At 38.8% G+C, this 23,239-nt stretch overlaps 1 protein-coding gene across 1 annotated transcript; it reads left to right on the top strand.

Annotated features, from left to right (window-relative positions):
* The first annotated feature begins 674 nt into the window (after positions 1-674).
* On the top strand, positions 675-22,894 carry LOC139709926 (E3 ubiquitin-protein ligase synoviolin B-like). Its single transcript, XM_071621882.1, has 14 exons — positions 675-854; positions 4,333-4,425; positions 5,148-5,300; positions 5,703-5,751; positions 6,177-6,280; positions 10,096-10,222; positions 11,100-11,199; positions 11,698-11,763; positions 12,306-12,643; positions 14,043-14,198; positions 15,933-16,046; positions 17,110-17,293; positions 17,984-18,135; positions 20,507-22,894. Exons 1-14 carry the CDS (start codon positions 699-701, stop codon positions 20,692-20,694), a joined length of 1,980 nt encoding a protein of 659 aa, XP_071477983.1. The 5' UTR covers positions 675-698; the 3' UTR covers positions 20,695-22,894.
* The last annotated feature ends 345 nt before the right edge of the window (positions 22,895-23,239 follow it).

Here is a 23,239-nt window from a genome sequence, read left to right on the forward strand (position 1 = left end):
TATTTTGATCATAAGCTAGATGGCATTAGTAACTTATATAGGGAAAATATGTATTATAGGTGTTAATGCTTTGGACTAAAACACATTAAATCCTATAGGTTTGAAAATTCTATGCCTCATGAGGCAATCATCAGAAATGATGAATTGTGTTTTAATTTTACATTTGTGTGTATGTAGAATTTTCAAAGATATAATCTAATTATTAATCATGGTTGTATGCAGGCCCTATTTGATTATTTTTCACAATTAACACATCTGTTGACTGATCAGTCTTTTACCAATGAATAAATATTGAAAAAATAAAACAAACATCTTTACTCTATAACCATTTTTTGTGTCAAAACCAGTCAGAGTGTCATAACATGAGATGGTGACATCGTACTGACTGTTTCGCGAAATTAACCCCAAATTTCTGATTTTGAGCCGAATTGTGAAGTTCTCTTCATTGTGGTTATATTTCTTATCATAGTCATCATCAAGGCATCTTCATTATCATGCCATGGTGACACTTCTTGTGTTCGGAATGATCACCGCCATGGTCACGTCGGCAACACCACCCAGCTATCCTAGCCGATCCTAGCTAGCAGGACATTATTTGGACTTTTGTCGTAGATGGCGTAATTTAAATAAAAACATTGGAAAGCTACGTGTTATTCAAGTTGTTACACGTATTATTAGGGTGGACTGACATTTTCCCCATGGTGGATTTTACAGTTAATTTCAAGATGAAGGGACTCATTCTGACTGCAACCAGTTTTGCATTGACTGCAACTGTTCTAGGCCATGCCTATGTTCAGAAAAAACAGTTTTACCCGTCTGTTGTGTATATTACAAAGTCAAACCCAAGCTTGGCAGTAAGTAACCCTCTTCTCCTTTTGATGTGTATTTTATGTGTAGAGTCCTATACCAGGCGCGAGAGAACAGTCCCAAACGCAGTAATCGATGTTGTGTCCAAGGTAAATGTGCGTGTGCAGTGCAGGGCTGGACTTGTTAAGTTGGTCATGGTTGAAAGGTGTAAATTTACCGACAATTTACTATCTAAGTTAATCGTATGATTTTTTTTTTCGAAAGACACCATGCATCAATGCAAATTCTATCCAACAAACCTTTTCACTCATTGATACATCATCAATCATGTAGGCCTACATATGTAACGTTAGTATGGTTGGTTGGGTGTTCATACCGGCCACCTAAACGTTTTTCTATCAATAGAAACGTGAAAAATCTCACAATTTGCCTGAAATTTTACTCACGTGTGGAGAAAATACTCCGGATTCACAAGCGTGCACTGAAAATGCGATCTGAGGTACGCGCTCTAGATGGCGGCTTCGAACGCGTAGGGTCTCATTTTTTCAGCACTCAGTTGCCCTGCTCATTTCAACCGACCACCCTGACAATACGTATAAAGGGCACTTAAATGCGTTTTTTTCGACAGGCCGCTGTTTTTTTCTAGCCGTCATTTTTTCCCCAATAATATTTGAATATATTTTGAATCCTTCGATATTACTTTTGAAGGACTGTTTGATGAATTTGAATTGATTTTCATTAGGAAACTTTTCATCGTAATTGAAATAAATTAGATGAGTCGGTTTGTTTTTTCACATTCATTTCTCGTTTCTGCTTCAACTCGTACGGTCGTAGCGGGCGACAAAATAATTATGTCAATGTGTATGTGTAACGTGTGTGCACGATCGTACAAGCGGCGGTGACAATTTTGCGGTCAAAATCGTCAAATTTATTACGGAAGGATACTCTACATCTAACAACGAGTCAGCAAAGGTAGGCCACTGCCGGCCTAGTTATATGTAGTTACACAATAAATCTTATTCGATTTTGCTAAATTTCGTTAATTTAGAGGGAATACTTATTTGTTTTCGCCTCATTTTACTCGGTAGCGTAGCCCAGTGAAGAATCGAACACCGTTGCGCGTAGTCCCATGCGTACATTTTCTTTCTGTACGCGCAATGCCATTATAATGCGCGGTCGGTCGTTATGCACCCGGTCGGTGGGTTGCACACCTACCATACTACACAGAGTAACTGCGTCAGTAAGCAGCCGTGCAGCCGTTCATGGCAGGTACAACATGCACGGTAATATACCGCTAAACACAGCATTGCACTGTTACATGCACACTACACATACTGTATACGCTATAATTTTCGCGTACATAAATTTTCGCGAATTGCCGCTGTCACACAATTTCGCGAGTGGTTAAATTCGCGATTGGGGGACCAGAGAAAATATGAAGTGGCAAAGAAAGTGTGAATTTTCAACTTACTAGCAAATAAGAATGACATTAGTTATACAATGCATGAAAAAGACTTGCCAAACTCTGTGAACTAGTAAGTTAGAATTCGACATTTTTGAAGTGGTTAAGTCCATCGCGCTAGATTTCTGTCGAGTGGTCCCCTTGCGATAATGGATTGGCTCTCTACAGTATTCGTAAGTAGACGTGGACATGCGTGAACAAGCTTAGCCAGTATGGTCTGTTCGGTAAGCCGTGACATGGTATACTAGTACTGAAATGTTCGTATCATCAAGGCAAGAGACTCATTTTGGAAGGTAATATTTTCGCGTGTTGTTGATTTCGCGAATAGCTCCCGACTCGCGAAATTCGCGAAAATAAAACCCCCGCGAAATATATAGCGTATACAGTATACTAACACCCTAGCAATCAACAAAAACCAACCGATAAAAAGGGCACAATCTCTGACAAAAGTGAAATGTTCTCACCTAAATGACAACATATCGCATCCAAAATAAAATTTTCGATACTTCTTAACATAACAATTAAGAAATAATGGTCCAAGAAACTTGATTTTTTTTCTTTTTCCCGATGCTCATGGATTTTGAAAACATATCCTTACATAAAATAGAACTTTCGCGAGCCAATGTGGGCCGCCATTTTTGTTCGGAAAGTGGATGTTACCATCGAAAAAATTCAGAAAAACACGAGAAAGACATCAACAACACCGCCAGAATTGCAATCTTGTTTGCGACCAATGCATGTGCGCCCGCTGTTTTCACGTGCTTTCGCAATGGGAATTGGCACTTACGCAATGTTCGCAAGACATGTGAAGGCGTTCAACTAAAGATCGCGGAGCACGTGCGTATTGCATGGGGATTGTACATCGTGCCGCAAGCAGAAATACTACGTCGCATATCGCCTTATCGGCGAAAATTGTGCCGGGTTTTGCCCTGGTAAATCATGAGAACTGCGTTGGTCAATGGTAAATTTCTTTTATGAAAACAATTGCGTTAATGAATAATCTTGTCTATGATATATGAAATGGTTGAAAATAATTTGCCTGATTTGTTTACAAGTTGGAAAAACCCTTAACAATGCTTAAACTGCCGCAAACGGGATATTTTACTCTACTAGTTAAGTAGCCTGACCAGACCGCTGTGCGAAGCACAGGCTGTGCGAAGCACAACAGTCTGACATGTACTAGTGTTTAAACGTTGTAAACGACCGTCGCTTTTGACGGCAAGACCACAAAAAATGTCTTTTATTTTGTTTGATTTTAACAGTAAGATGATTTTTACCACCCACCTATATCGTATTTTGCTGATGTTTGAGTTGAATTTGGTGTTTTGTTGGTATCCAAACCTTATTGTTAAATTTTTTGTAGTAGATTGTGCGATGATTCACAAAATCAACAAACTACCACGAACGCTCAACCCGAGGTACCTTGGTAGCATTTATGTACGCCCGTGCGTTTCGTGTGTAACGTAAAGCTTGTCGTCTTCTACGTACATGCATTTCCGCGCGTGCTGCTCTCATGATTTGACCTTTACATGGGTCACTTCTGCTCCGACTAGCTCATCACTTCTGCTCCGACTCGCTACGTTGTAGTATAGGAGAGTGATTGCCATTCAATAACATGCAGAAGATGAGGAGTGAAGCAATACGGACGCTTACAGACCTGATTTTGATGACGGATTTCGGTGGGTTTTTGACGTCATTAAAAAAAGATACGCATACCGATTATTGAATGATTATCATAGATTACGGGGATCCGAACTAAATAGATTGTATTATGTAAATGAATTTTGTGCCAGTGCAATGTTGCTGTTGTAGCCAATTGTGCTGGGGAGACAGAAAATCGAAAAGAAAGACCAGAAATGTTTCTTGTGATATAGAGTTCTGGACAGTCTGCAGTCTGGGCCCGGCATGGATCTAGTCTACCTACAACCAGCCCGAACAGGTATAACTGTGTACAAGGAGTGCCCCGGGTTAGGTCTAGTCTAGTTGATTATATAGTAAATTGATAAGAGGTAAAAATACACGTGACTGGAGAGTTTCATGCCTTTTTTTATCATTTTAAACAGGTATTGTATCTTCAGGCATTTGTAATTGTCATCCTCATGGGCAAGTTATTCAAGAAGGTTTTCTTCGGCCAGCTTCGAGCTGCTGAAATGGAGGTTTGTATATGTTTTAACATTTTAATGTGACTCATACCTGGTACACCTGTAGTATTCTGTGAAAAAAGTTTGTTTTTTATTTTGTTTTTAACTATGTGTGTGTCACTGTAGATTATTTGTATGGTTTGCAAATAAACTTCCAATGTGATCACATATTATGGAAACAAATAGTTCATGATGCATTTTAATATTAAGTGTCACATATCTTGTCCCTATTTCAACATTTTAATTGCAGCTGGATAGGGTGATATGTGTTATTTCAACTGGAAAGAATACAGATATGAATAATTAAGGACATTTTACAGATAAGGCATTCTCCTGTTTTTGAGGTGTGATATATCTCTTGCATGACTGTCAAGTATTTTAAAAAAAGACACACAACAAAACAGCTAAAGCCTTACAAAGATTTCACTAATTGCATACTGTACCAGCATCAGACAATATTTGTGTGATAGTATTTTTAACCAAACAGGAAAATTATGATCATTGGTACTGAATGAGAATTTCTGTCTTCTTTGCCAGAGAAGTGAGTCCCCTAATGATATATTATACTGTATTTTTTTGTCAACATTCAGTAGACACATGAGAAAGACTTAGAGAAGTGCTTCATGAATACTGTCAGATAGCGTTGTATGAGACTCCAGAAATGTGCCAAAGGAGAATGGAGACAAGAAGCTTCTTTTTAAACCACACGTGTGACTATGTTTGTATTTATTTCACAGCACCTGATTGAGAGATCATGGTATGCTGTGACAGAGACTTGCCTGGCCTTCACAGTCTTCAGAGATGACTTCAGTCCCAGATTTGTGGCCATGTTTACGCTGCTCCTCTTCCTCAAATGCTTTCACTGGTTGGCTGAAGACCGTGTCGATTATGTACGTAAATTTCAAATAATGCATCAGCATTGCAGTTACAAATTGGGAAATTTGTATTGTGTGTGTGTATGTGTGTTTGTGTTTGTGTGCATGCGTATGTTTGTGTTCTTTTTTGTAAACAATAGTCATGAAGAGAAAAAAAAAAGTTTTGAGATGTTATACTCTACAAATCAAATTGTAGTGGATGCTCTTTATTTACATAAAAATGTTAAAGGAGTGTACTATTATGCTATTACAGAAGAGTTAAACTCTACAGCTTTAAGCTGACTGAGTGTTCAAATGTCGGGTATAAATAATTCACCTCTTCAGCCAAATTTCATGACAGGTCATATCAGGGTCAGCCCTGAATGACATTGGGAGTAGAATTCTTGTTAAGATTTCCTTTCCTTTCCTTTCTTACAGATGGAGAGAAGTCCCGTTATATCATGGCTCTTCCATCTCAGAGTCCTAAGTAAGTTCATTGTATCTCTTGCCAAGTTTTCAAGCAACTTTAAAGACTCCGTGAAAGGAATGTGATTTTCTTTTGACTGATATGAGGAGTTTGCCAGTATTTATGGTTCATTATTTGCTCGTCATGGGGTGTTTTTAGTTTTTGCAATTATTACAGTATTCTTTGGTTCGTTATTTGTTTTTATTTGGTCTTTCTCGGTTTTGCTGTTACCCTGTACTGGGCTTCAATCGCTAACTGAATTTATATATTACATGTTCTATTTGCATGCTGCATGCTCATGTGCAGTGTTGTATGATATAGGCCCACTTTATTCTTGTTGTTGATATGGAACATATGCAGAGGTAACTACTGCTCTGTACTTATTTTATCTTGATTTCTGAATATTTGGTTTCTGATGTTTTTCTTTTGATTGATTTCCCTTGCAGTGCTTCTTGCAGTTCTGGGCTTCCTTGATTTCATGTTCATCAATTATGCCTACCACAGCACACTCACAAAAGGAGCCTCAGTGCAGCTTGTCTTTGGATTTGAGGTAAAAAATGGTCTCTTGAAAGTTCATTTAGTACTTTCCATCCTATTCCTACTTCATTCTTGAGAAATTCAAAGTTTGCAACTGATTGACAAATTGCCCTACATTGACGTAAATAAGCACTGAATTGATCAGTGTTTAACCCTAAAGGGGTCGAGCTTATGCTCAGACCGGGGGGGGGGATGGATTCCGCCCCCCCAAGATCTCGGCCATCGGTGGTGCGATTGCGATGAAATTTTGCATGCGTGAGACCAGCGTCATAATCTACAAGATTGTGTCATAAGATTTTTTGAAACAATCAATTTCTAATTTTAATTAATTAATTATGCAAATTAAGCTCAAGATCATATTTTAGCCTAATTAAAAGCATTGAGAGTCTAATTTTTAATCTGTAAATCTGTTTTAGCATATTCAACAATTGTACATCACAAAAACTTCCAAAATTCATTTCAATTCTTATGTATTTTATTGTTTTCAGAATTTCTTATGTATTTCTTTGTTTTTCAACTTTTGTTTTTTCTTTGTTTTTATGCCTCCGCCACGAAGTGGTGCCGGAGGCATTATGTTTTCGGGTTGTCCGTCCGTCCGTCCGTCCGTCCTTCCGTCCTTCCGTCCGTCCGTAATGAATTTTGTGGACAAGGTAACTATCAAAACCTGTTGAGGTATCCTAATGAAACTTGGCATGTATGTGTATTAGGGGGTGAAGTTGTGCCTATCAACATTTGGGTGCACATGCTCAAGGTCAAAGGTCAAAAGGTCAAGGTCAAATACATAAAATTTCACTATTTCCACCATATCTGTTGAATGCCTGAAGATATTTTCTTGAAACTTAGTGTATACATGTATTACTCAATTAAGATTCTCTGGTGAAAGTTTGGGTCATGGGGTCAAAGATCAAAAGGTCAGGGTCAAATACATAAAATTTCACTATTCCCACCATATCTATTGAATGCCTGAAGATATTTTCTTGAAACTTAGTGTAGACATGTATTACCCAATTAAGATTCTCTGGTGAAAGTTTGGGTCATGAGGTCAAAGGTCAAAGGTCAAAAGGTCAGGGTCAAATACATAAAATTTCACTATTTCCACCATATCTATTGAATGCCTGAAGATATTTTCTTGAAACTTAGTGTATACATGTATTACCCAATTAAGATTCTCTGGTGAAAGTTTGGGTCATGAGGTCAAAGGTCAAAAGGTCAAGTAAAAATATTAAAACTTCTTTTTTTCTCCGTACCTGGGGAAATTGTTCAAGGTATCTTCATGGAACATAGTATATACATGTACTGACTGGAAGTGATTATCTAGAGAATGTAGGGTTCATGGGGTCAAAGGTCAGGGGTCAAAGGTCAAGTGCAACACTTCAAAATTTTACTATTTCCCTCATATTTATGCAATGCCAGCAGGGTTATTTTTTTTTAACACTTGGTGTATGCATGTGTAGCCTAAAAGAAATTCTCTGGAAAGTTTTTTTTTTCTTCTTTTTTTGCCTCAAAGGTCAAAAGGTCAAAGATCAAGTGAAAGTGCTGAACTAACTTTTTCCTCCATATCTTGGAAGTGGCTCAAGTTATCTTGAAACTTAGTACATATTATGCATGTTCTACCTGAAAGTGATTATCTTATGAATTTTAGGGTCAAGGGCCAGATGAAAATGGTAACAATTTACTATTCAATTCAGAAATTGCACTTTTTCTCCACATCTGTACCTTGAAAATTACTCAATGCCTAAATGTATGAATGGGTCAAAGTCACGTTAAAGTTCTTAAATCCCTAGATACATGCTCTCCTATTCATCCAATTAAACTAGGTCAAGGAAGGTGAACATTCAACACATTTGTGACAAACTTGTCATTTCAATATTTTGCCATTTTTGTGAAAATGTAATCACACATTGTCCACATGTACTATCTAGACCTATTGGGAAAATCATGCATTATGGCGGAGGCATACCAGTCGCCAAAGCGACATTTCTAGTTTAACTTTTGTTTTTTCTTTGTTTTTTCATTGGAAATTGTCACTGACCACTTTTCTACCATAATTAGCACAAAACTAATCAATGAAAGTGATTAATTGTAAAAATAATGAGGTCTTTCATGACAGAGCACTGTTTTCCATAGGAAATGTACACAAAATCACAAAATTGTGCCCGTTTTGGGGCGACATGCTGTTACAAAAATGGGCGTGGCTTCGCAAAAGTATGCGCGGACGTCGCAAATTTGGTCTCAAAAGTTGCGCGAGACTTGAACAAACAAAGTCAAGATGCCTCGCGACGAGGCCTTCTCGCGTTACAGAATTATAGTGCGAAACGTCGAGGGGGGGCGGATTCCGTCCCCCCCGGCCCTTTTAGGGTTAAGTAATAGCTATGATTAAAAATCATGAGCGTACATACTCGAGCAGGATTCGAACCTATGACCTCCTGATCACCTTACAGGTGTCATCTCCACTAGACCACCGAGCTTTCGCCCAACAGCAATTTAATCCTAATAGCATGTAGCGGGTACTGCGAAATTATTCTGATTCATGAAATTCTTCCGTCGAGGTGTTTTTCATTGCAACTGATTGACAGATTGCCCTACGTTGATGTAAATAAGCACTGAATTGATATGTGTTTTTGTAGTAGCCATGATAAAAAATCATGGGCGTACATACTTGAGTAGGATTCGAACCTATGACCTCCTGATCACCGGACAGGCATCATCTCCACTAGACCACTGAGCTTTCGCCTGACAGCAAGTGTTGGTTCTAATCCTAATAGCATGCAGCGGGTACTGCGAAATAATTCAAATTTATGAAATTCTTCCGTCGAGGTGTTTTCATTGCAACTGATTGAAAAATTGCCCTACATTGACGTAAATAAGCACTGAATTGATCAGTGCTTTAGTAGTAGTCATGATAAAAATCATGGGCGTACATACTTGAGCAGGATTCGAACCTAAGACCTCCTGATCACCGGACAGGCGTCGTCTCCACTAGACCACCGAGCTTTTGCCCGACAGCAAGTGTTGGTTCTAATCCTAATAGCATGCAGTGGATACTGCGAAATTATTCAAATTCATGAAATTCTTCCGTCTAGGTGTTTTTCATTGCAAATGATTGACAAATTGCCTTACATTGACGTAAATAAGCACTGAATTGATATGTGTTTTTGTAGTAGCTATGATTAAAAATCTTGGGCGTACATACTCGAGTAGGATTCGAATCTACGACCTCCTGATCACTGGACAGGCGTTATCTCCACTAGACCACTGAGCTTTCGCTCTACAGCAAGTGTTGGTTTATATCCTAATAGCATGCAGTGGGTACTGCGAAATTATTCAAATTCATGAAATTCTTCCGTCGAAGTGTTTTCATTGCCACTGATTGATTATTTACGTCAATGTAGGGCAATTTGTCAATCAGTTGCAATGAAAACACCCCGATAGAAGAATTTCATGAATTTAAATAAATTCAAAGTTTATTATTAACTAAGTTTTCACAAAGCTATGCAGTTGAATGCCAAGAAAAAAATTTAATGCAATTGTTGTAAGGAGTATTGAAGAATATTAAATATCTGTAGAGCTATTGCTTTAGGGAGATATTTGGTAGAAATACATTTTCGTTAGTATTATGCCACTTCAATGTTATGATGCAAATATAGGCCTAATATAGGCCTAATGAGCATGAATTTTCCTGTTATACAAACTAAACTGCTGTGACCAAAATAAGATTTTTGTCCCATTCAGTGAAATGTAGTTGATTAGGTTTAACTGTGTCTGAATTACCGCATGCTGATATGGAAGGTGTGCCCATCATAAAAGCTACATTTGTTTTGCTTTCAGTATGCCATCTTGCTGACAGTGATAGTCAATGTGTTCTTCAAGTACATCCTTCACACGATTGATCTACAGAGCGAGAATCCATGGGAGAGCAAGGCTGTGTACATGCTTTACACAGACCTCATTTTGGGTGAGAAAAGGCTGATTCCTTACCTGAATTGTATATTTATTTCTGTATGTGTATCATTGTGTCCACTATGACATCTGTCTGTATTGTATTGGTTACATGTGTGGGCTTGATATTTTGCAGTGCGTTACTTAAAGTCATGTTCTCACATCTAGGTTGTGTGCCCAGCTGTCTGTAAATGTAGCAAATCTGGTGAGTCAGGTGCCATTTATTATATCTTGTTTGCTATGATGGTCATACAATGATTTGAGGTCTAAGTAGTAAGTAATAGATTATCATCGTAAAAATGGTAATGGTATGTATCTCTTAAAATTGCAAAAACTGTAATCCAGATCCGCGATAATAAGATCAAAGGTCCCAATGTCACATTTCAAGAACCAGTGAGTAAACAAAGTAAAATGATGAGTCATAAGAAGGCAAATCACATTTTGATTATGTGAGATGTGTCTGTTTAAAGTCAAATGTAAAGTTCGAATTATAGAATAAACCATTTTTATTGTTACTCAACATTACAAATTTCTGCGCAAAATTCAGTTGACTGCGTAGAACAATATTCTTCGACAGGTTATGATCATTCAGTAGATTTTGTGAAAGGTAAGGGGTGAAAAGTGTAGAATAACTCCAAAATGCCACAATTTTTGCAAAATCTCAATCAAGAAAAACATTAGGCTGTACATCATCAAGCATGTATGAGGTAGTACTGTGCACCAATAGTTTTGGCAAATAGTTACTGTGATGATGACTGTTGCAAATATATGTATGGAATGATGTGGCTTAGATGCAGCATTTCAGGTAAATCTTCAAACAATTGCATAATATCTTGTATCGAGTGAAAAGACCACAAATTTGGCATAACCTATTTGTCTGGCTTTACATGCAGGCTTCATCAAGGTGTTCCTGTACACAGCATTTGTGGCCATCATGATTAAGATCCACACCTTCCCACTCTTTGCCATCAGACCCATGTACCTTGCCATGAGGTGAGTTGAAGAGCCACACCACTATTGCACAACTATCGCTTTTCAGTGAGGTCAGAAATTTTGTTGATAGCCGATAAGATGTTCTGAAATGTTCAAAAGTGTGCTACCACAGCAACACCTAGACAATGAACATGATGGGATTTGAATAGCATTGTTTGTTTGCTAGTCAGATCTGAAAGAGGTATGTCAGCAATTAATTTATACAGTTCAATAAACAAAATGGTTTAATTTGCTACCATTTTTTTCCTGTTTCTTTGATGACTGCTATGTATTTTATTACTTTTTTTCGCCGTAAAATTCTTTTCAGCACTTTGAAAAGCAAATGATCAAATTCTTTTTGATTGTTGCATGGACATTGTGCAAATCATTTTTCTGGCAAATTGTTAACAATACAATTAATCAAATGTATTCTTTTTATTTGTATTACCTTTTGTTGAATGGAGATGTAGCCAATTAAATTGAATTTAATGATTATTTCACTTGTTTTCCTTCCTGCAGATCTTTCAAGAAGGCCGTCCATGACGTTATTATGTCCAGGAGAGCAATCAGAAACATGAACACACTGTAAGTAGAAGCATGTGTTGTGTATTTTATGCCGATATACATGTTTTTACCTTTGAAAGCCTCTACTGAGAATCAATTGATCAACTGAGATGTTCCTTTGATTGCCATTGTTGATAAGTTATCTTGATTGCTGTTTCTGGTGGTGAAATGTGTTTGTAGTTATCTGTGTGGAGGAAGATTAGTCAGGGAGCTGTCACAAACAACTATTTTGTCATGTTATTTCTTGCTATATATTTTTCTGATGAGAACATAACCAATCTATTTTTCATACTATTAGATTTGCAGATAAGATTAATTTCTATTCTATTTGTAGCAAAAACCTATAATGAGGCAACAGGATGAGTGTCATTGACATCCATGCCTGTGGTAGGAGGGCCAAGACTCCGTTATTAGCAAAATGTCAGTGTAGAAACAGAGGAAATTTGTGGGTCTTCATGATTTACCATCAGTGTCTTCGCACTGAATTCTGCCGATACTCAGCTGCACTGTCCTGTGTGCCATGCATCACACTCGTAAACCTGTTCCTCTCCTGCTTTCTGCAGCTACCCTGACGCCACAGCAGAAGACCTGGCAAGCACTGACAATATTTGCATCATCTGCCGGGAGGAGATGGTAGTTGCCGAGGCAGGGGGCGCTGGAGGGGGTGCCTGCAAGAAGCTCCCCTGTGGTCACATCTTCCACAGCAGCTGTCTCCGCTCCTGGTTCCAGCGCCAGCAGACTTGCCCAACCTGCCGCATGGATGTCCTACGGCTATCCGTGGCTGCGGCTAGTCAGCGGCTAAGGCAACAGCAGGGTCAGGGGCAGGCAGGCCAAGCAGCCCCCGGTGGGCTCCAACAGGGACAGCAGGGTTTGGCCCCAGGCCAACAAATGCAAGGACAAGGTAAGGCAATGTGTCCTGAAATTGAAGCCATTCCTTCATAGTGACAAACAATTTTCCATGTTTTTTTTTTTTTTTTTTCTGTTCTTTTGGTTGTAAATGGATCATTTGCAACCGCTGGTGTGCATGTGTTCTCTTTTTTTATACCCCCGCCAAACGAAGTTTGAAGGGGGTATATAGGAATCAGCGGACGGTCGGTCGGGCGGTCGGTCGGGCGGTCGGTCGGGCGGTCGGTCCGTTGCAAATCTTGCGTCGCGAACTACTTCCTCAGTTTTCAACCGATTCCCATAAAACTTGGCACAGATGTGTGCCTTGGGTTGTAGATGTGCAAGACGTATTTTTTGACAGTACCCAAAAGTACGTTGCCATGGTAACGGCATATTATGGGCAAAAATAGGTACAAATCTTGCGTCGCGAACTCCTCCCACAGTTTTTGATCAATTTTTATGAAATTAGGTACAGATGTTCATCTGAATATGTTAATGTGCAAGACACATAATTCCGCAGTGGCAAAAAGTGCGTTGCCATGGTAACGGCATGTTATTGGTAAAATATAGGGCAAAATGCTTCATGGCAAAAATGCTTCATCAGTGTTCTTCCAATTCTCATGGAATTCATATTGAATGTTTGTCTTAGGATATAGGTCAGCATGACACATTTCTTGACAGTGACAAAAAGTATGTTGCCATGGTAACAGCTCACATATTATGAGCCAAAATGATGGAAAATTTTGTGTTGCAAACTACTTCCTCAGTTTTTGCCCAATTTCCATGAAACTTGGTACAGATGTGTGCCTTTGGTTGTAGATGTGCAAGACGCATTTTTCGACAGTACCCGAAAGTACGTTGCCATGGTAACGGCATATTAATGGCAGAAGATCAAGGAAAGATCTTGCGGATTTAACTACTTCCTCAGTTTTTTGACCAAAGCTTATGAAATGTTGTTTGGCGGGGGTATAGCCAGTCGCTGTAGCGACATTTCTAGTTTTTCTTCTTGACGTTCATTGAATTACATGATGAAACAGATTGTAAAGAATAGCAAAAAGTTCCAAAGGAACCTGAATGAGGAGCTAAATGACGAAAAAGTGTGATCTGGCATTTGACATGCATTTGTCTAATGTTATATGGTGTGGAAGTTGGGCGAGCCCCTACAATATTGATAGCTCCATAAAAAATGATTGTTGTATCATGCTCAGACTTTTAACTAATATTTCCCCCATGCTTTGCAAACTCTGCATCTCGTCCGAAAATGTATTGTGAGTGTAAAGACTGCAGGGTGTATGCTGTCGAGGAAAATAAGAGAAAAGCATGCTTCCTGAAAGCATCATAAGCTGACCGTGCTAATACTTCATCCAGTTTGCCATGCTGACACTTCAACTTTTATCATCTACTTCTCCATTCAGGAATGCCCCCCTTTCCTCCAGGTTTCCCATTCTGGATGCCTCCGTTCCAGGCCGGGGCGCCCTTCCCTCAACCACCCGTGCCTCCCACACCCTCTGCTACTCAGGAGGGATCAGCTGCTCCCTCCTCTACGACAGACGGAGCTGGAACAACTGCAGGTGGGCAATTAGTCTCAAAGATATATCAAAGCCAGGTCATTGAAGGGGAATTTGCCCCTAACATAAATTATGTGGGTGCAGTAAATGCAGAAATACCAGTAGATCACTATCTGCTAAGTTTGAGGAAAATCAGGTGATCTGTTCAGAAGTACTGACATTTTAAAGTTTTGGTTAAAACCGTGTACTGTCATTGCTGAAAAAAAAAAAAAAAGCTGCTAAAAGATGTGATGTCATGGTGGGGGAAGAGCATTGGAAAATTTAAAGAGAATTCCACATGTTTTCATTTTTCTAGCATAATGAATGACTTTCCTCCATCAAAAGGCAGAGGGAGTGATATTGCCCTTAACATATATCTGTAAAAAAATCAAGGGACTGTGTACTTCTTTTTAAAAATGTATATATAGACCTCTCATTGTATTCTCTTTGTATTAATGTATCATTGCATCAATCATGTAATTGTGTGAATCATGTTACTACAAATGTATTGTTTTTTTTTTTTTAGTGGAAAATTGAGCAAAGAAAATGGGATTCCATCGGGATTCGAACCCAAGACTTCCGGATGCTAGCCAGGTGCTCTATCGATTGAGCTATGGAAGCCCTAGTTCAATGTTTGTCCCAGAAACCCTAAATTTTCAATGCTCGAATGGTCAGAAGCTATAACAGTGTGTTTGTGTGTGACACACACGTCCACACTTGAACCTGGCATAAACCCGAAGGATAATTCAACTTGGGGATAAATGGGAGGGATCACCGAAGTGATGCAGCTTTTTGAGTATGTAACAAACGCAAACAGGAAAACTGACCAGAATGAATATTATTTGTTAGTGGAAAATTGAGCAAAGAAAATGGGATTTTATTTTGTGTATGTACAGGGCGCCATTGTAAAGCAGTATAAGCAAACTTAATGTGCCTACCCTGTATTTTTTATAAAGAAAACATGAATAAATGAATAAAGTTTGAACTCTATCATCACAGACTGTTGTAGCCTGTTTATCCAGCGATGACGGCACATGGATTAAACCAAATAACTTTTGAAAACATTTTCTGACTTTCCTCAAACTTCACAAGTGTGTGTTTCTAATATTTTTTGCATTCACCGAATCCACATGTATATTTTTGGTAAGGTTCCCCTTTAAATGAGGGTTATTTTACTTGGATGACGAATTGTTTGAGAAGGAAAGATAAAAAAATAGCTATATTTGAAGTTCATGAGTATGAAATGAAGCATATATATGAAGACACTGCAAACGCTCGAAGGAAAGCATATGTCATGGAAAAGTGAAAGCATACTTATAAACATGGATTGCATTTTGTTTTTCCTTATATAAAAATATGATTTTTATCCTCCTTTATGTATGTTGCTGTATGTAGAAAAGATGTCAAATGATCTAATGAATGTAAAACAAGAAATGCAGTTTTGAACACTGATTTATATGTTAGTATGGTTGCACTGAAAAAGGAAGAGTTTGATGATAGATTGTCAGAATAAACTGAGTGGATTTGTCCTTGGTGAAAAAAAAAATCATTTGCTTGTTCATGTTCTTGCATAGGCCCCACATTATATGCAGGAGAAAATGGATTTATTAATTGTCAAAATTCATGCATTGACTTTGACATGGATTAAAATGCACTAAAGATGTGATGCATTCAAATTCAGATTTTGTCCATCTTAGTTGTGCTAAGTTTACCAACCATCTTTGTAAGTAGTTTCTTCTCACTGTGAACTCTGCACAGCAGGTAGCACGACGGCCACACCCACAACTCCAGGAACCTCCCTTCCGAACTTTCCCCCACCTCCTGTCTCCAGCGCATTCCCCTTTTTGGGCTTCCCCCCTATGCTGCCATTTGGTGAGTGAACTCTGCGAAGAGGTTTGCTGAAATCATTTGGTGTCATCCATTTTCTTGCTGGGTTTTTTGTTTTGTTTTGTTTTTTGTTTTTTGTTTTTTTTCTGTGAGCAAGTCTTAAAGGGGATGGCTAGTAACTGATCAGTTACTAGCCATCCCCTTTAATCTTTGATAAAAGGCAGCAGCAGACTTTTTGCAAGGAATCAGGAGGCTTCTTTAGTCTTAGATGTTACGGGAAGTGAAAAGGTAAAATCTCCATTCTGCAGAACCGGGTACACTATTAAATACCATTTGAAAGTACAGCAAAGAAATACAGAATGGAAGTAAGCAGTCTAGTGTTATGATTGTGAGCATGATATTTTTATAACGTTTATTATTCTATGCTTCTTGGTTGGTGTAGTTGTAGTTACACATGTAGGTGTCTGATGCAATGTTGTTACTATTTTTTTAAGTTGTGTAATTAATCAATAGCAAGAAACTTGCACCACTAAGAGTGCCATCGCTTCCATTGTAGATTTTGTTTAACCAAGTTTATTGTGAACCAATTAATTGCAAAAGTATTAAAAAATAGATATTAGAAGTGGAATCTTTTTGATATTACAGCTGGTAAAACAGCAGGCTATTCAATTGTAATACATGCAGTTTATCTAAAAAATATGTCGGACATGATGTGAAGATTGGAAATAATTCCATGAAAATATGAAGTTGTCTGCATTAGATATGCCTTGAATATGTGTTGAAAAGTCAGAGTGCAAATTTATATAATATTCACAAAGAACGTATGTAGCTTATATTGAAGACTGATGCAAGCATTAATCATTAATTCTGAGGCATGATGATTGATCACGAGAAAAGTCTTTTGCTTCTTTTCTTTTCATTCTATAATTGGATAATGACTTAATATAAACAGGAAAACAGTTCTGATTTTACTCAAAAACGAGTAAATGAAAAGCTTGATAATCAGTCTTTTCATCCGGTGTGGATATTTGCATCATTCACAATGATTTGAGATGTATTATAACCTAGTAAAGTCCCATATACTGTCTTTGGTGTACCCCCTGTACAGGCATGCCACCTCCAATGCCCCCTCCCAACCTTAGCGGCTTGTCAGACATTGAGCTGCAGGCCATGGAAGGTATGGAGCGACAGCATGTCCAGGCTAGAGTGGAGTGTCTCAAGAACATCCAGACGCTACTCGACGCTGCAGTCATCCAAATGCAACAGTACACCACCCTCATCAATCGCATGGGGTCAGTCAATCACTTCCACATAAATATTCTTGTCTCTGTGTACCTATGAACTGGAGAAACCATTTTAACCCAGTAAAGGGGATGGCTAGTAACTGATCAGTGGGAATGCTGGGGGATGATTGTTCCAATCCTTGTGGGATTCATTTAAGAGTACATTATATATCTATTGTTGTGTGAAAATTAATTGCTTCAGAATGGTCTCATATTCAAGTAATGTGCAGTTTAATATTTCCAGGTTAGCATGCCTGTACAGTGACGGGGCGAACGTTAACGGCCCGTTAACATTAAACTGCACATTACTTGAATATGAGACCATTCTGAAGCAAATAATTTTCACACAACAGTAGATATATAATGTACTCTTAAGTGAATCCCACAAGGATTGGAACAATTATTCCCCAGCATTCCCACTTATCAGTTACTAGCCATCCCCTTTAAGGACGAGGCGATTTTGCTTTAACACGCATTTCCCATAGACTCATCACAAATAGGAGCTTTGCCAGCAGGACCTGTCTAAATCATCATGTTTAGGATATAACACAGGCATAGAAATAGTGAAATGAATTGTATTCGTATACTATATTAATATAATTGCAATAAGAATATTAGTAAAAGAATGATTATTTTTGTGTTACTGTGGCTTAGGGTTATTATTCCTTAGGGTGATGTTGTGTTCTTATCTCTCTAAAGGATTCCAATGAACCCAGGGTCAACGGCTGCAACGAACACAACGTCTGCAACGACAACCGTCCCCACCCCAACTGTGCAGACAAGGGAGTCATCCTCCACTGCTCCAGAGACGCTGTTATCAACTACAGCCAGAGCCGATGGGGCAGATAATGGTAAGTACTGATATCTGTAGCAAGGGGACCCAAATGTTGGTCTCAACTGGTTATGTGACAGTGTTTTTTTGTTTTTGTTTTTTGTATATGTGACAGACTTTGCATTGTGTGACATATTCCATCAGACTAATCCTTTAGAAATTAGGACAGAAGGTATTTTAGAAGTCACTTTGTTGAGGAAGTGTCACATTTCTTATTTTCCAGTCAAGTCCGCTTGTTTTGTGACTTAATCAGTGTAAAATGGTGACAAGTTGCAAACATAAATGACCAAATCACGTGATTGCCATGAGGGGAGACAGTAGCAAACTGTCACAGATATCCTTTAACCCTAATCAGGCCGGGCTTTTTTGGCCATGCTAAAACCGGAGGGGGGCGGATTCCCCCCCCCCCCCCCCAATCAATTTTTATGCCTCCGCCACGAAGTGGTGCCGGAGGCATTATGTTTTCGGGTTGTCCGTCCGTCCGTCCGTCCTTCCGTCCGTCCGTCCGTCCGTCCTTCCGTCCGTCCTTCCGTCCGTCCTTCCGTCCGTCCGTAATAAATTTTGTGGACAGGGTAACTATTAAAACCTTTTAAGGTATCCTAATGAAACTTGGCATGTATGTGTATTAGGGGGTGAAGTTGTGCCTATCAACTTTTGGGTGCACATGGTCAAGGTCAAAGGTCAAAAGGTCAAGGTCAAATACGTAAAATTTCACTATTTCCTCCATATCTATGCAATGCCTGAAGATATTTTCTTGAAACTTAGTGTATACATGTATTACCCAATTAAGATTCTCTGGTGAAAGTTTTGGGTCATGAGGTCAAAGGTCAAAGGTCAAAAGGTCAAGTTAAAATATTAAAACTTAGCTTTTTTTCTCCGTACCTTGGAAATTGTTCAAGGTATCTTCATGGCACATAGTATATAAACATGTACTGACTGGCAGTTATTATCTAGAGAATCTAGGGTTCATAGGGTCAAAGGTCAGGGGTCAAAGGTCAAGTGCAACACTTCAAATTGTTACTATTTCCCTCATATTTATGTAATGCCAGAATTTTTTTTTTTTTTTTTTTTTTTTGCACTTGGTGTATGCATGTATAACCTAGATTATCTGGAAAGTTTCTTTTTCTCTTTTTTTTTTTTTTTTTTTTTGGGGGGGGGGTTTGCCTCAAAGGTCAAAAGGTCAAAGATCAAGGGAAAGTGCTGAACTAACTTTTTCCTCCATATCTCAGAAGTGGCTCAAGTTATCTTGAAACTTACTACATATTTATGCATGTTCTGCCTGACAGTGATTATCCTATGAATTTTAGGGTCAAAGGCCAAAAGAAAATGGTAACAGTGTACTTTTCAATACAGAAATTACACTTTTTCTCCATACCTTGAAAATTACAGCATTCATACACTTATGAATGGGTCAAAGTCAAGTTAAAGTCCTTGAATCCCCAAATACATGCTCTCCTATTCATCTAATTAAACCTAGGTAAAGGAAGGTGAACATTCAACACATTTGTGACAAACATGTAATTTCAATATTTTGCCAATATTGTGAAAATGTAATTATGCATTGTCCACATGTACTATAGACCTATTAGGAGAATCGTGCATTATGGCGGAGGCATAGCAGTCGCCTTAGCGACATTTCTAGTTTATTTTAATTCAATTATGCAAATTAAGGTCAAGATCATATTTTAGCCTAATTGAAAGCATCGAGAGTCTACTTTTTGGTCTGTAAATCTGTTTTAGCATCTTCAACAATGTACATCACAAAAACTTCCAAAACTCATTTCAATTCTTATGTATTTTGTTGTTTTCAGAATTTCGTATGTATTTCCTTGTTTTTCAACTTTGGTTTTTCTTCTTTTTTTTTATTGGAAATTGTCACTGACTACTTTTCTACCATAATTAGCATAAAATTGATCAATGAAAGTGATTAATTGTAAAAATAATCGGGTTTTTATGACTTTCATGACAGAGCACTTTTTTCCATAGGAAATGTACACAAAATCACAAATTGTGCCCGTTTTGGAGCGACATGCCGTTACAAAAATGCGCGTGGCTTCAAAAAAGTATGTGCGGATGTTGCAAATTTGGTCTCAAAAGTTGCGCGAGACTTGAACGAAGAAAGTCAAGAAGCCTCGCAACGAGGCCTTCTCGCATTACGGAATTATAGCGCGAAATGTCGAGGGGGGCGGATTCTGCCCCCCGGCCCTGCTAGAGTTAAACAGGGTCATGTTCTGAGCACACAACATGTATGAATGTGACCTTTGACACAGGAACATTAGCAACATGATTCCACCGCTCATGTTGGTAATTGTGTATATGAGATGACAGCTAGATTTACATCAGCGCAGATACCATCTCAAGAAGGAATCTCATATTCTCTTCTCACACAGAATTATCTGACCTGGAAGGAGCTGTTGGGTTCACTCCTCCGGCTGAGGACTCAGAAGGTCTCCTAGCCTCAGCTGTTGCTGCTGCTGCTGCCGTGGAGGAAGAAATTGTCCCAGATGAGGCCGACCAGAACGAGATTCGCAGGAGGCGGTTACGGAAGCTCAGTGAAACCCCCGTCTCCTCCTCCTGATAGTCCCCCAGCCCTCCTCCCAGAATTCTTAGAAGGAGAAGATTCAACATCTCTGATTGTGGCCACACCTATCCCAACAAAAGATTGCGATGCCTCAAAGTCTATGAGGACTTGCCATGTTCGTTTGTCTCAACATAGAAACAAAGATATTATAATTGTTGCTGTTGGAGAGTCTAATTGAATCACAGAGGATTTGATTGGAAGGTACAAATATGATCATTTATTCTTCATCATAAATTATTCTTTTTGAAAGAGAATGATACAGAGAGATTATGTGTGCATGGGTATAACCTAGGCATTTGTAAGGGTAGCAGTTTCGAGGAACTTGTCTTTCTTTTATTGCTGATTGATAATAGCAGTGTGAGATGGAATCAGGAATGCCTACCATATGTTGATATAATACAATGAGAGTCGTCAGAAGACGTTGCCGTGGTGATGCATGCCAGTGTGCATGATTGTAAATGTCTTTGTGAGCTGAGGAAGACAAGTCTTCATCTGCCGCTGCTGATGTCCCACCCCATTTCTGAGATGTCACTATTATGAACTTGGTATGTGACCATACCAGTATCCTCAGCATATCATTCCAGTATTAATGATAAGGGCTGATTTTCTAATGAGAGTACTGTAGGAGACAGGGGGAGGTTAAGGATAGATATCATTGCAAACATGTTCTCTTGTTAAGTTGCAAATTGTTCTTAACCCATTGCCTTTAGAAACCTGTTTGTTCCTGTGCAAGATCTATGGGGATTTCAGAATCTGGCAGGAAAGGAATTTCCTTTTACTCTCAGTATTTTGTGCTAAATTCATTCCTCAGCAGATATGAGCAATGCTACACAAATCTTAGAAGGTATTAAAAGCCGGCTAAGCTCTCCCATAGTCTGGTATTGTTTTACGTGCCTTGTGTGATGGGTTGTGCACCCCCATCATCGCTGGACAAACATCATCTCTAAGTTGCTCTGAATTGTCTGGCACTTGACATCAACTGACTCACATCAGTAGAAGCGATCTTGTCAAGCCCATTTTTTACACACCTGTCAGAGATGGTTTCAGATGTGGTTCAAACTGCTTTGGGCTCAGCATAAGCACAAAGAACATTGAGAAAGAGGGTTGGTTTCTGGTCACCGTGCTTTATGACACAGTACTGATGCTCCTCCTGTATATCATGCTAATTTACAGTGCACTCTAGCATTTATGTGTAATGGCAATTTATTGGTGCTTGCCATTGATGTATGGGGCTCCCAGTAGAAACAAATATGGTAGATTCATAGACATGTGTGCAGTATACATGGACTAATGGCCTGTTTTTCCAAAGGGTTCACAAAACAGTTTAAACTGGCTCAATTTATAGGCTTTAGGATAAATGGGGTATGGAGAGAATCCCTATGTTCACTTTGTATACCTTGGTAGTGTAAAATAGCACCTCCTTTCAGGCACATCAAGGTACCTATAGTATATTAGTGACCATTTATTACATGTTATACAACGTCCAAGTAGATCCTTGTAATTTGATTGGAGGATTGTTGGTGACGTGATATCCAAGAAGTACTCCATTCAACGCGCCGTGCAATTTTGGTTCTATTTTTGCGTGCAACTTGGTTCGATTTTTTCGTTCTATTCCACGGTTCGAGAAATTGTACGGTACTGCATGTACTGTGTGTTGCATATTGAGGATCGCATGCAGCTAGCGCAGTGTACGTAGTGCTAGTGTACGTGTATGAGCGCTAGTGTAGCTGTGACCTGTATCTACACAGATTGCACAAGCCAGAAAGAGAATCGCAGTGGATCCACATGTAAGTATGGCTATATTTTTCATACATATATAGACTTCTAGGCCTACTTAGACCAAAAAGATCTACTTGGACGTTGTATAAATCAAATAGTGTATGGTCTTTACTCGTGCAATGGAACGAGATTTCGCACTCGGTGAAAGATGAGGCGCACTATTCAACTCGCCTCTATCTTTCACCTCGTGCGAAATCTCGTACCATTGCACTCGTGACCATTCACTATTTGTATTTATTGTACAGGTGTAAAGTTGTCTAGTGTATGACACTGACTTGTCTCTGAAAACAAGAATTTGGTGATATGCCTTCAAGAGGAAGGAAGGGAGACAGTTTATCACTTAATGAGTATTCAGGAGAAATACACATATGTTAACCCTAATCAGGCTGGGCTTTTTTGGCTATGCTTTATCTGGGGGGGGCGGATTCCGCCCCCCCTTCAGATCTCGCCTATTGAACATGCGATCGCGCCGAAAATCGGCACACGCGACGCTCGCGACGTATTCTATCAAGAAGTATGGTTGCTTTCTCCGAAAAATTGTTCTTATATTTTATATTAATTAATTATGGTAATTTATGCATAAAATCAGTTTTGGGCTCTGAATCACTTATTAATGCTCCAATTAAGCTAATTTCTTTTTTAAAGGTAGGGAATCCCATTTGCATGCCTTAAATGAAGAGTTGTATAAATACAGTGGTATGTTGAAGAGAGTATCATTTTAGAAACTCCCATAAAGTATTGAAAGTAGAAGGTAACATTTAGT

The sequence above is a fragment of the Diadema antillarum genome, unplaced genomic scaffold (genome assembly GCF_040938485.1).
Source record: "Diadema antillarum isolate AM-2024a unplaced genomic scaffold, OU_Dant_1.0 seq00001481_RagTag, whole genome shotgun sequence".
In the NCBI taxonomy this organism is placed as follows: domain Eukaryota; kingdom Metazoa; phylum Echinodermata; class Echinoidea; order Diadematoida; family Diadematidae; genus Diadema; species Diadema antillarum.

What these genes read in the sequence shown, in the direction of transcription:
- LOC139709926 (XM_071621882.1), top strand. Translation starts at nt 699, where the DNA reads ATGGTGGATTTTACAGTTAATTTCAAGATGAAGGGACTCATTCTGACT. An exon ending in AGTCAAACCCAAGCTTGGCA is followed by an intron (nt 855 to 4,332) that starts GTAAGTAACCCT and finishes CATTTTAAACAG; the next exon opens with GTATTGTATCTTCAGGCATT. An exon ending in ATCAGAAACATGAACACACT is followed by an intron (nt 11,764 to 12,305) that starts GTAAGTAGAAGC and finishes TGCTTTCTGCAG; the next exon opens with CTACCCTGACGCCACAGCAG.